Source organism: Pteronotus mesoamericanus, unplaced genomic scaffold (assembly GCF_021234165.1).
Source record: "Pteronotus mesoamericanus isolate MK-2021 breed Mesoamerican mustached bat unplaced genomic scaffold, CSHL_Meso_final contig_173, whole genome shotgun sequence".
NCBI lineage: Eukaryota > Metazoa > Chordata > Mammalia > Chiroptera > Mormoopidae > Pteronotus > Pteronotus mesoamericanus.
Genome location: NW_026555072.1, coordinates 18,940,494 through 18,955,164, shown reverse-complemented (window position 1 = coordinate 18,955,164; position 14,671 = coordinate 18,940,494). Strand labels below are relative to the sequence as shown.

The following is a 14,671-nucleotide window of genomic DNA, read 5'->3' as shown; positions in this document are numbered from 1 at the left end:
AGTAAAGGGGATCAGGATGGGGCATCTATTATACCATCACAGATATCTTACTTATTTTATCAAAATTTCAACGTACCTACCCAAGTAGGTACTTGGACATTAGTATAATTTAATTTGCCCTTTTATAAGTAAACTGTTACATTTTCATATTAGGATGCAATATGTATAAGTTCTAGGATTGGACTATTTTGTTAAGAATGCAACATTCAAGCTCCTTACCATGAAAATATTTTGAGTCCACATACGTAGTAATAGTGACTTAATTAAAAATACTTTCCCTAATGTCATTTGAATATATTTATATTTTCAAACCTGCATAGCCTTTGTTTATGAAATGGTACATCAGTTTGAAAGCCTGGTATAGGAAGTAGTTCTGAATCTAATGCCATCACTGTTTTCATCCAAGCTCCCAAAAAATTATAGTTGGTAACAAAAATGAATGAATATGGTGCTTCCCAATTACCCGCCGCCCCCACCGCCCAGTGCAACTCTCTGGCTACGTAGACTCCCATGGACTCCCATGGATTCGTACTGCACAGGAGTCATTGAACTAGTGGATTTCCATAGAGTTTCTCGCATCAAAGAAGGAGAATACCAACAGCAGACTTCCTGAGAGAGGCTTGTGGGATGAACTTTTATTCTGATCAATAGAAAAGCTGATTAAATGCTACTGGCTTACATAATTACCTCATGGTAATTTTAAAATTAATAACAATAAAGGTTACCTGGCAACTTCCATAATGGAACTTACATTGTGTAGGAATAAACTTTTGGAATGTTTGTTTCCAAGCCAACAGAGCTTCAGTGCTGAAGTAAGGCCAAACTGAACAGATGAGTAGCAATGCCGGTTATCAAGAGTTAAGTTTTAATTTCTTAAATTTTCTGTTTAGATCTGAGCTCTGAAATATCTGTCCCTCTGTCTTGAGATTTGCCCCACTTCACAAGATTTAAAAAGTACTTTGTGGCTATATAAGAAAAATGTCTTTATCCATATACATAAGGACATGCATACTGAAGTATTTAGGGATGCGATGTTATTGTCTCTGCTTTAACTTATTTTCAGATGATTTAGGGAAATATGTGGTACAAACACATAGTAAGTATGCAAATAAGGCAAAATGTTAACAAAGGAAACAATATCACTTATCATTTATTTCATTTAATTAAATGTTTTCATTTAATTATTGGAAAAAGCCATAATCCCTTTAGTTATTTAGGTGTTTACCTAAATAATTTCAAAATATCTTCAACTGTTCTTTGTATTTTTTGCCATCTTTACCCCCAAAAGTATTACAACATGTTAATAATTTTATATTTTATTTTGCACATCATGCATTTAGTTTAATGGTAATAAAATTTTCTAAGCCAGACATCCTACATCTGGTTCCATATTAAGTGAATATAAAGTGTCTGTGATAGAGAAATGATATATAAGGTGCTGTTATTTCTTCACTTCACCTCTGCCTTTGGCAAGTGACTGTTAGCTCTTTGAAACTTTTTCCTTGATCAACAGTTAAGTACTGAACAATTCTAATTTTCCATAATACTTGTAGTTTTCTTTCAACTTTCTTTTTCAGTAAGCATGTTCTGAAAGTTTGTATTAATATCTCTATCCTCAACACAAATCTCACTCTTTTGTCTTGATCTAATTTGTTACTAACTTTCTAGACTAAATATTTTTGCCTTTAGCTTCAAGCATTTTACTTTATCTTACAAATCTCCTGGGCCTTTGAGGCATTTTATCTTCCTATTTATACTGCTACCTTGAAGGTGTTTCTGCTTTTTCACTGGCAGCACTATCTCTGTGACAGATGGCCTCAGTTACTCGATGCTAGAATTATACTGTAATTCATGTAGTGGTAAAACAAGATAATGCTTATCACCAGAAACGCAACTCTTTTAAAGAAAATCCCACCAAGGATTAATTTTATATAATGAGTCAAATGTATAAAATTGTGTTAATAAATATCACATGCAGTTAAATAACCTTGACATCTCTGTTGGTGTACAGTTTTGTCATCCTGTGAAATGTCGTGTGCCAGGAATGATGACAATGACTAGGACATTGATGATGTCCCTCAAGCTTCCACAACATTGGCTCTCTAGACAGTATCTAATACAGATATTTAATAGGAACCTTAGACAACAATTTGGTAGTTGAAATCAATCCAAGTTAAAGAATGTTGTGAAGTCAAAATACATTTATCAGGAAACAATACTATGGTAGGGAGAATGAATATGAGGATCAAGCATAGGTGGGTGAAAATCCCAGGAATTCTGAATTTCTTCATTTGTAATATTTAGTTGTTATTTATTCAGTCCTTCATTCATTCATTGTCTACATGTGTGTTGAGCTGGTTAGCAAGCACAGTTAGAAACACTGGGGCTAAAGAAGTGAGTTTTGCCCTGGCTGGTGTGGCTCAATGGATTGAGCACTGGCCTGCAAACCAATAGGTCGCTGGTTTCATTCCCAGTCAGAGCACATGCCTGGGTTGTGGGCCAGGTTCCCATTTGGGGGTATGAGAGAGGCAACCCTTTGATGTTTCTCTCCCTTGACATTTCTCTCCCACATAGCTGTTTCTCTCCCTCTCTTTTCTCCCTCCCTTCCCCTCTCTCTAAAAATAAATAAATAAAATCTTTAAAAATAATAAATTGAGTTTAGAAGGACAAAGTTCTTGACCTGAAGGTGCTTACATTCTTTTGGGGCAATAAAAAGCAAACAAAAAGGCGGTACACAGTGTAACATCAAATAACGCCTTCTTTTTTTTTTTTTTTTACTTTCCTTTTTTTTTTAAATGTTGTTCAATTACAGCTGTCCCAATTCTTCTCCCGTTGCTCTCCCCCACCCCTCCCACCTTTCTGGAAAAATATTAAAGCGTAATCTGGGTCAAGTGAGCAGACGAGGATGCTAGTGTTTCAGACAGAGCAGTTAGAAAAGGCCTCTTTGTGAAGGTGATATTTGGAGAAAGGGAAGGAGACAGGCACGCAGTTCATTGGTAAGAAATGTTCCGCATGGAGGGATCAAGGAGCTCAAAAGCTTTAATGGATGTTTTGTGCTCACTAAATGTTAGATATTATTTTAAGATAAGAAATGTAGATAATTCCATAGATTATGTGCCATCTTTGCCCTAATGTATATCTTGCTTTTTATCTTGATCATTTCCCTTCTCTCAAATCCTGCATTATTCATCCTGTTCCCAGACCCTTTAGATTGCCCTCCTTTTTGATCTTCAGTGAGTTAAACCCTGCTGGCAACGCTCAGATGCTACTGCTATTAGAGGGCCTCTTTTCTTGGGTTTTGCCTTCAGCTTAGTGTTTGTATTCTGTGAGCTGTCACATTGATTATCTTGCTAAGAACTGGGCAACAGTCCTCTCTAAGCAGGGGAAATTCACAACGACTCTCTGATGATGTTAATAGTGACGTTCCTGTGGGGACCTGTTGTTAAATTTGTGTGTATGTGCGCACGTGTGCGTGCAGAGGGAGGGCTGATAAAAAATGATGTTAAGAGGCCATATGGAAGATGGTGCTTTCAGATAACCCAGAAAACCCACCCGGCCCCCTCTCCCATTAGCCTCATTGCTCACCATGGTTTCTATTTTATACTTCCTCTGACGCTTCCAGAAATCAGACCCAAAGAACCATCTTCCTCTGTCCTTGGCTGTGACACCACTGCCTGAGCTTGACCCGCTTTAGTTGTATTGCTTTCTGCCTTCTTTGGCTATAAAATGTTTATTCCTGATATTATCGGTGTGGATCCAATCAGAGACAAACGCCACACGCTTACTTGAATAAGGGAAGTTTTTATAAGGAATTATGACATGGAACAAGGTATTGGAATAATGAAGGATTGGGTAGTAAGAAAGATTTGTAGACTGGGTGGCTTACACAAGAGAAAAATCTTTCTCATAGCTCTGGAGGCTAAGTCTAAGGTCAAGGTGCTGGCCGATTTGGTTTGTGGTGAGAGCCCCCTTCCTGGTTTATGGATGGTCATCTTCTCACTGTGCTCGCAGCCCTGTCCTCTGTGGGCACCTGAAGGGAGGGAGGGAGAAAGGGAGGGAGAGAAGGCAGAGAGGGGCACTGGTATATGAGGGTTTTGCCCTCACAAACTTATCTAAACCTACTTATCTCCCAAAGACCCCTCCTCCAAATATGATTTCATTCTGAGTTAGAGCTTCAATATATGAATTTGAGGAGGGCACAAACATTCAGTCCACAGCAAAAGACAACTCGAAAGAATAAAGGCTGCTATTACCCCTATGGCTGAGATACAGCGCCCAAGGAAAAGACCTTATCTTCCCACCTCCAGAGTGAGAGGTAAACCTGACTGGGAAAGCACATGGCTTAGTGAGTGCCAGAAGTCACTGAAGTGTCTCCTGGCAGAACTTGGAAATCTGCCCTCTGGAATATGAGAGAAACTTACCCTCTAAAGCACCTGGGAAAGCTGTTCAGGGAAAAATGTCTCGTGTGAGGTTATGCTAAAAAAATGTGCCAAGCTGCTGGCTACCTGGCTGTGCAGGAGCTGGGCGCTGGGGCAGCCTTGAAGTTTGTTAGAGCAAGCAGGCTAGGAGCATGGAGCCAAACCCTTCTTTCTGCAATGTCTCTTCAGCACCCTCTACCAACAGAGCTTCAGGGCCAGCTGGCAAAAGAAAACTTTCAAAGGCCCAGATCCACTTTCAAAGAACAGGCAAAAAGGTAGATGAAGGGTAGAAAGGCAATAAACTAACCACCCTCACCCGATAAAACATAAGAATAAATTCCAGGGGAAGCAAGTGACGTGATTGAATATGTCATTTGGTAGCAGGGTAACTTGCTTCTCGGAGCCATTCTGAGTTTTACCTGCGGCTGCATCCACTGTGCCTACAATAGAATCTGGTCCATTCTAGATGCTCAATATATACATTTGTTGAGTGAATAATGAGTACATGGAGTAATTACCTTTTCTCTAATGTTTTCTTTCTCTCTCTTTTTCCCTTCAGCTGATGGATGCACCGATTGGTCTGTCGATATCAAGAAATACCAAGTTTTGGTGGGAGAGCCCGTTCGAATCAAATGTGCCCTCTTTTATGGTTATATTAGAGCAAATTACTCCCTAGCCCAAAGTGCTGGGCTCAGTTTGATGTGGTACAAAAGCTCTGGTCCTGGAGACTTTGAAGAGCCAATAGCCTTTGATGGAAGTAGAATGAGCAAGGAAGAAGACTCCATTTGGTTCCGGCCAACGTTGCTACAGGACAGTGGCCTTTACGCCTGTGTCATCAGGTATTCTTTTAATTCTATTACTGCTGACTCAAGCAAACAGCATGCTGCTTTCTTATACTTAAATTGTGCTGCTACCCCTTTCACCTAAGGTATTGTCTCAATATTTGTGTGTGTTGCTGCTTCCTAAAATTTAGAATCTAAATCACAAAAAAGATGCGATTGGAATTTATATTGAGACATTATTTCTGGCTTATGGAGAAAAGAGATACCATCTGGGTATCTACTTATGTTGCCAGAAATTACTAAAGACTATGAAATAAAATTTATAGAGGAGGTGAAATGTCGCAAATCAAATGTAAGCAAAGACTTGCAGAAAGGATGCAGTTTATTGCTAAATGGGTTGTAACGTTTTGTTATTGCCCTTCACAGACAGATAGAGCGCAGATAGCTCTGGTTCACACACATCTGCAAAGATGATTTAGGTAATGCGTCTGTGTGCACAGCAGTAAGAGGGCAGCATTGCCATGTTAGGGAATGTGAACGCTTTGTTCCAGATCATTTTCTTAACTAAATGCTCTGGGTCAATACAACAATTTACCTGGGTCCTTCAGGGCCAATGCAAAATTTTTAATAATAAAGCATGTGCCTTTATCCCCCAAAAAACTCACCACACATCCACACAACTTTGTCCGCTTGCAGAAGAGACACGTGTAGTTTGCTTAATGATAATGCATTGAAACAGTATCTGTATAACACATTAGCAGTTAGTTATAAGATCTCAGTTTAAGTTAGCCCTTCCTGGATTGTGAATCTCACACAGCATGGATGATTGTGGATCCTATATAAACATTGGCAAAGCAGGATATGGGCACAGAGAGGGTCTGTTTAAATCTGTTTCTTTGTCTTTCTGTATTTTGGCTTATGAAGAGAAATAAAGGCAAATTTAATTTAGTTAATTCTCAATTTGGAGAAGCTCTGAGAGTCACCTAGTGTCTTTTTCAAATCAGAATTCAACTTCTACTTCTGAAATTCTGATTGGCCATTATCACTCCTCTGTTGTAAGGATCATGCGTCCCCCTCATCGCCACCTGGAAGAATTGACTCTATGCTGAGTCATGGCTACAAATGTGATAGGGCGTTAAAACAGCTCAAAGCCACATAAAAAGGTTAAACAGAAAATTGTGCTTGAGGAAAAGAGGACTGGACTTTGAAACAACAAATTCCCCATTTCTTCGTCAAGTCTTGTTCTTTCCCTCCAGGTCTACCAGTCCCTGTATATTCAATCATGGCTCTTATTAGAAATAGAGATTGTGTAGGAGCATTGATAAATAATGACCATAATAGTATAGTTAAAAGTACTGTTTGGACTGGCTGTTCTCACTTGACTAATAGTAATGTGATTGAAACTCACATCTGCTATGTTCCTTTAAAAGAGCATTATTTCTGATTTTTCATGCATGTATAGAGGTGATTCTTCAAGAGAAGCAAATGTGTGTCCTCATTTATCTGAGATTAGAATTGAGCTGAATGCCCACAATCTACACTTAATTTCATTATGTGTTGTTGATGGGAAAATAATGATGCGTTCACATCAGTAATCTGAATTTTTAAAGCACTGAGGTTGCGAATCTTGAATGTGTTTAAATATATACCGTGATCCAATGCTCTGAGAAACTGCATTAAAATGTTCCTCCACTTAGAGTTGCAATAAGGAACTTAAGGTCAAACAGTTTCAAAAACCATGACATTTGCCATATGTTTCTATGTCTATATTTTAACAGAAGGTCAAACTAAAAGACAAACACCTTAAAGTGTATATGTGTTAAGTGGAACTCCAGAGAGGGTGATAAACTCTCCCAAAAATACTTTTATTCCTGATACTCAAATATTCCAAATATTGTATTCCTAACTTCGGAAGCTAGTGTTGATGTTGCTCCTTTTTCCACTTTGGAAAATGGGACTGAAAAATCATAAACGGCAGCGTGAGTACAGCATAACTTGACGTTGATGGTAAGGGAACCCAGGCCTGTTGTTTGAGTCACTGACATTATGGCACATTGTTAGCCATCAGGCCACAAATCTGTCACCCTGAGTTTTTAAATAGTCCACTTTCAAAGAATTTTAGAAGTTTAAACCTGTTAGCTTCTACTCAAAGGTTCTAGTCTTTCTGATAAGTGTTCTGGGTATTAGACTTGCCAATGAAAATGTTTAATAAGCCTTTTCATGTATAGCAAATTTGCATTTACACCATAATATTTACAATTACATGTTTTAAATCAATGGAAATGCCTAAGATTCCTTTCAGTGCAGTAAATAAGAGCTTTCCTACACTCTTCTCTTAGTGTCCATGTTTAGACAGAATAATACCTCGTAATTCTTTGCTCCATAGTACCTGGCTTTTTATTCAGTTTCTCTCCTTCTTTAATTTTTATTTTATTTTTCATGAAAAAGTGAATGAAAGAGAGCTCCATGTATTTTTTTTACCATGTAGTTTTTTCTTTTACTGTCACTTAAAAGTACCCTTACTTTCTAAAGAAAGAAAATTTTTCTGTGCTCTTGACCCCCAGTTTTTTAATCCCTTTCTTCAGAGTTATTCACTGTTAGAAGTTTCACATGTACATCTAAGCATTTTAATGCCCCCCTCCAAAAGGTAGCAAACGAAGTTTTTGGCACCCTAATTTTTTAACTACAATTTTTATTTTTGAGGTAGTTGTAGATTCTTATTCAGTTGCAAGAAATAATATAGAGAGATGTCATGGATCCTTTACCTGATTGCTCTCAGATGTCCATCAATGAATAAACACCCTGGTAATGTCCATACCATGGAACACTGCTCAACAGTAAACAGAAACGAACTACAGAACACATGCAGTAACTCGGATGGATGCAAAGGATTTATGTTGAGTGAAAGAGCCATTTCCAAAAAGTTATATACTGTATAGTTGCATTTATATAACATTCTTGAATGGAAAAAATAGATACAGAGAACAGACCGGTGATTAGTAGCAGTTTGGGATTGATGGGAAAGGAAGGTGGACGTGAATAGGAGAGCTCCCTGAGGGGAAAGTGTTGTTCTATATCTTGACTGTATCAATGTCAGTATCCTAATTATCATATTATACTACAGTCTGGAAAATTTGACATTCCCACCAGTAGTATATGAGTGATCCAGTTTCTCCATATCCTTCCAGCATTTGGTATTGCCAGTAATTCATTGTAGCCATCAGTGTGCCATGCTATCTCACTGTGGTTTCAATTTGCATTTCCCTAAAGGCTAATGATGGTTAACATATTTTCATGTGCTAGTTCCCATTTCTGTCTTCTTCAGTGAAATGTTTGTTCAGGTCTTTTGCCCATTTTATAGTTGTATTACTTCTGTTCTTACTGTTAAGTTTTGAGAATTTTTAAAATATATTCTAGATAATTGCCTCATTTTGGGTATGTGGTTTGCAAATATTTTCTGCCCACCTGTAGTTTGGTTTTTATCCCCTCAACAGGATCTTTTGCAGAAATTTTTTTTTTAATTTTGATGAGGTACAATTGATCATTTTTCCTGTTTATGGATCATGCTTTTGGTGTGAAGAACTCTTTGCCTAGCCCTACGTCCTGATGATTCTTCCTTAAATTTTTTTTTTTTGCCAAAAATGTTGTTGCTCTACATTTTAAAGCTGTCTCTGATCCATTTTGAGTAAATAGTTTTATAATGTGTAAGATTTATTTGGGTCAAGACAAAGCTTTTTGGATAGATGTCCAGCTGCTGCAGAACCATTTGTTAAAAACAAAAGCAAGGAAAATATGACCAGCAACACTGAAAGGAAAAGAAATCAACAGAGACAAGGGGGGGGCAGGGAAAGGGAAGGGAAGGGGAAAGTCAAGGAACATATAGCAAGGACTCATGGACAAAACCAAAGGGGAAGAGCTGAGGGAGGGAAGGAGGGAGGGGGCAAGGGAAAGAGGTGGGGGGGAGGCAGAGACAAATGTATTTAAAAAGTAAATAAATTAAAAAAAATAAACTAAGATTGATTAAAAAGAAAAAACTTCTACTAATAAAAGACAATTCAATTTAAAAAAAAACAAAAAAAAAACAAAACAAAACCTGTTTCCATCATGGAATTGCTTTTGCACATTTATTCAACATAAGTTGGGCACGTTTATGTGAGTCTATTTCTAGATTTCTTATTGTATACCTTTGGTTTGTGCATCTATCTCTGTGTCAACACCACTCTGTTTTTGTTAGTGCTCCTTTCTAGTGTGACTAAATATCAAGCAGAGTGAGTTCTCGCAGTTTATCCTATTTTTTAAGAGGATATCTATCCTATTTTAGCTGCTGTTGGGCTTTCCCTTTCCATATGCATTTTAGTATAAGCTTGTCTATGTCTACAACAGTCCTTACTGCAATATTGATAAGAATTGCATTAAAAGTATAGATCTGTCGGAGAAAAGCCCTTATCTTTACTATGTTGAATTTCCCAATGTGTTCTTTGATTTCTTCATCAGCATATTGTAGTTTTTGTCGTAAGAATTCTGTGCATATTTAGTTACATTTATACCTAAGTATTTCGTTTATCTTAGGTGTGTTGGTAAATGGCAATATCTTTTTCATTTTGTTCTCAACATATACAATGGTAGTACTGTTAGCAATGTGATTGATTTTTGTGTTAATTTCTTTCTAAAAACATTTTTTAAATGTCATATAATATGTTCTCTCTAATATCTAGTTCCTTTACCCAAGTCTTGATTTTCTCTTTAGAGACTAAATAATGCTTTGTCATCAAAAGTACATGTTAAGCTGCATAAAAAGGTACTTAGTGAAATCCCTTTATTTAGTCATCCATTTAACAAACATCTACTGATTAGTACGTAATACTCTAATGCTAGGATTACAAAGATTTTTTTTAACCGTTTTTACCTTCAAGTAGTTTACATGAGGGAACATACAAGTGTGCAGTAAATTGTTATAGATACTATGATCATGGTTTCAGATACAACAGGGTTTTGCCAAGATCGAGTAACCCCATTCTTCCCAGTTCTCCCCCTTACAACAACAAAAACATGCTCAATATAACACAACAGACGAGCATTGTCTGTGAAAGGAGGGAAGAAGGACTGTCTAGGGACCTCACGACTTGAGGAATGACGTGATCATAGTGCTGCAATTGCCGTGCCAGGTAATGTTGGCACAGGCAGTCTTCTGTCCCCTGCTTGGCAGCAGAGGCAGCAGTAATATGATTCCCTCCTGAGAAAGGCTCAGCACACCTGAGAGGGGGCTGATTTTCCATCCTTTGCCCGGAGTGCAACTTCAGAGCATATCCCTCTGTAAGAATAGTGTCAGTGGGGTCTAGGGGCAACCTGAGCATCCACCCCTACCTGGCAGCGGTGAGAACGTCTGAGACATCAAGAGTTCAGGGTAGTCACTGCTAGGCTTGCTTCACTCTTCTTCCCTGGTGTCAGAGGGGCTCAGTGAGCAGCAGAGCTTCCACCCTGCACAAGGCAGAATGAGATCGTGGCAGGCAGGGCCAGTTGGTAGCCAATGTCTCACCTTTTCTCCCTGTGTCAGTGTGGCTCAGCGAGGAGTGAGCTTACTCTCTCGCTGGAGTCACAAGACAATGTGACACTTTCACCAGGAATGTGTTAGCAGGGCTGAGCAGGAAGCAGAGCATACACAGCCACTAGGCCCTCATGTTACATTTCACCAGGAGGTGTGCTTGCTTAAAAGAAAAAAAAAGATTACAGAGTATTCAAATTCTCATAATATCTAAAATGTGCAGGATACAATGTAAAAAACTCACTGGTCATACCATGAGTTAGGAAAATCACAACATGAATGAGAAAAGATTATCAATGGATACCAACATTGAGATCAATGAGAAGTTGGAATTCTCTGACAAAATTTTAAAGCCACCATCACAGCCCTGTCTGGTGTGGCTCAGCTGGTTGGAGCTTAGTCCCGTAACTGAAAGGTTGGGGGTTCGATTGCCGATCAGGGCCCATACTTAGGTGGTGGGTTTGATCCCAGGTCAGTGCACGTAAGGGAGGCAACCAATCAATGTTTCTCTCTAACAGCAATGTTCGCTCTCTCCTTTCCTCTCTTTCTAAATACAGTGAAAAAAAATGTCTGTGTGTGAGGATAAAATAAATAAAAATAAAAAGTAAAGCAACCATCATAAAAATACTTCAGTAACTATAAAATCTCTTGAAGCAGTTGAAAGAAATGGAAAAATCTCAACAAAGAAAACCAAGTTGTAAAAGAGAAAGAAACGGAAATTGCAGACCTGAAAAATATAACCACAATAAAGACTCATTGAGTGGGCCTAATAGTAGAGTGGAGAGGATGAAAAACAGTTCAACTTCTTTGCCTCTCTAATGGAATTATACTTGCAAAGGCCAGAGTACTTCAAATTGCCAGATCCTCTGAGCATCTCTTGATTTTATTAAAACTGATCTTCACCAGTTCTACTCTTAGCTCTCTGGTAGATAACTCAGTAAATTCCTTAGGATCCTCTTCCTTTGAATGTTTCTTAAATGCTAGTGTTCACCAGAATTTTGTTTTCTCCTGTCTCTATTTTGCTACATCAGTTGTTCTCATTTTAGCTGCATTTGGAATTAACTGGGGAGCCTTTCAAAACTGTTGCTCTCTGTGTGCTACTCCAGATAGTTAAATCTGGATATCAGATACTTCTATTGTGCAGCCAGCTTCAGAATCACTGCTTCCTGATTTTCCTCATTTATTCTAGTAGCTTCACTTATCAAATATTTATTGATGACTGAAAAAGCAATTCCAAATCTTTTCACAAGTACTAGAGGTATATTTTCCATTTCCTAATAGTTCTCTTATCCTGTTTGTCCAAGAGGCAATTTGAATTCAACAGTGTACCAAAATCTACTTCAAAACTGACTTCAACAAACCTATCTCTTCCTCAGATGATTCCTCCTTTCTAAGTAAATAGGATCATCATCATTTCAGTGGCACAGGAAATTGTCACTTAAACTTGTTTCCTTCATCTCCCCTACCTTGCCTTCATTGTTTACCAAGATCTTTCCAATTTACCATAGATATGCCTTTTGAGTTTATTCTTGTTCATAGAATTTCCATTCTCCCGGTGAGTGCAATGTCTTTTTTTTTTTTATTTTGAATATTTCTTCATTTTTCAATTATAATATACATTCAGTATTATTCTGTATTAGTTTCACATGTACAGGAAAGTGGTTAGAAAATCATGTACTTTATAGAGTCGTCGTCTTGCTGCTTCAAGTACCTCCTGATCCCATACATAGTCATTGTGGTATTGACCTGTTCACTATGCTCTACTTTACAGCTTCGTAGGTTTTGTAACTACCAATTTGTACTGCTTAATCCTTTCGCCTTTTTCACCCAGCCCCCTCCCCCCAATCCCCTGTCCCCTCTGACAGCTGTCAGCCTCTTCTGTGTTTAGACCAGGTCTTCTTAAATTGTGTCCCTGCGTCCCGGTTGTTTCTAGTTTGGTGAGGATTCCACACTGCTGCAGGATTATCTTTTAAACGCAGATTAATTTCTCTACCTGAAAGTCTTTGCTGGGCCTTATAACACAGCAAAATGAAGTCTGAAGACACCGCTTGTCACAGACTTTAAAAGCCAGCTTCAGCCTTTCATTTCAGGCTCATCTAGTAGTTTTTCTGTGTAGGAACCTTGTGCTATGTTCTTACCAGGCTTCCCGCTGTTTACAGGTGAAAGTATGAATTTTACTTACTGTTTCATTCTTCTGTCATCTAAAATTCCATTTTTTCATTGCCTCTTTGAATAAGAGTTGTTTCTTGAAGAAGATCCAGTATATATTTGCCATCTTTCTACCTTTCCCGAATTGTTCCAAAGATAATCATTTCAGTTATCTCCTGTGGGGGGAAAAGATTCCCAAAAGAAGGGGCTTAAAACAACAACCATTATAGTTGAACCTGATTCTGCAGCGTGGACTGGACTCTGCTGGGTGTCTTCTGCTGATTTTGGCCATAGTCGCCTGAGGCTGTAATCCACTAAGATACAGATTTGGCTGAGCCGTTCTCTTTCTCCACAAATTCTCAGGGCCTCCCTTTCTCCTAGTGGTCTTTTCAACCGTCTTCCCGTCAGGATGCCCAGACTCTTCATGTGGTGACTCAGAATGTATAACCACATATCAAACATCTGCTTACACCATGCCTACGAATATCCCATTAGCCAAGTCTATAGCTAACAGGGAGGTGACTTTTCAGGTGTTTGAATGCCATGAGGTATGGTTCATTGGTGAGACCACCAAAGTAACAACCCAACAGAGTCTGCCCTTTGACCCCTAATAATCCATGGCCTTACTTATGGAAAGTGTACTCATCCCATTCCTGTCCACACCTAAAGTCTTACCTTAGTATGGCATCAGGGTCAGGCTGGAAGTCCAGGATCTCATTAGCTAAGTCAGTTCTAGGCATGAAAGAGGGTCTTCATGCTTAGTTGCCTGAATGCAACTGCTCAGGAAGGGCTCCTTAATCCAGAGCTCTGTGAGCTAAAAAGGTATCTAACCTTTACACACCAGGGTCGACAGGGATAAGATAATGACCTAAATAGGCCCATTTAAAATGGGATGGAGATGACATGATAGTGTACATAGAGAACCCTGTAGACTCTACCAAAAAACTCCTCAACCTAATAAGTGAATTTGGCAAAACAGCAGGATACAAAGTCAACATTCAGAAATCAAAGGCGTTTTTGTACACCAGCAATGCAATAGAAGAAGAAGAAATCAGAAAAAAAATACCATTCGATATAGCAAGAAAAAAGATTAAGTACCTAGGCATAAATTTAACCAAAGACACAGAAGACCTGTATGCAGAAAACTAAACAACATTGAGAAAAGGAATTAAGGAAGACACAAATAAATGGAAACATATACCGTGCTCATGGATTGGAAGAATTAATATCCTCAAAATGTCCATACTACCCAAAGCAATTTATAGATTCAACGCAATCCCTATTAAGATACCAATGACGTATTTCACAGAAATAGAACAGACATTTCAAAAATTCATATGGAACCATAAACGACCCCGAATAGCCGCAGCAATTTTGAGAAAGAAACATAAAGTAGGAGGGATCACAATACCGGACATCAAATTCTACTACAAAGCTACCATACTCAAAACAATCTGGTACTGGCACAAGAACAGACCCATAGACCAGTGGAACAGAATAGAAAGCCCAGAAATGAGCCCAGGTCTCTATGGGCATCTAATATTTGACAAAGGGGGCAGAAGCATAAAATGGAGCCATAATAGCCTCTTCAACAAATGGTGTTGGGAGAGCTGGACGGCTACATGCAAAAAATTGAAATTGGATCATCTGCTGACACCATACACAAAAATAAACTCAAGATGGATAAAAGACTTAAATATAAGTCGCAACACCATCAAAGTCCTAGAGGAGAACATTGGCAGGAAACTCTCAGATATCCCACGCAGCAATTTTTTCACTGA

At 38.5% G+C, this 14,671-nt stretch overlaps 1 protein-coding gene across 1 annotated transcript in view; it reads left to right on the top strand.

Moving 5' to 3' along the window:
* IL1RAPL1 (interleukin 1 receptor accessory protein like 1) overlaps nucleotides 1-14,671 on the top strand; it is a 1,150,627-nt gene that overhangs the window by 565,979 nt on the left and 569,977 nt on the right. The window contains exon 3 of the mRNA XM_054566585.1: nucleotides 4,978-5,257. Coding sequence (XP_054422560.1) covers nucleotides 4,978-5,257 — 280 coding nt within the window. The remainder of the gene's footprint in view (nucleotides 1-4,977; nucleotides 5,258-14,671) is intronic.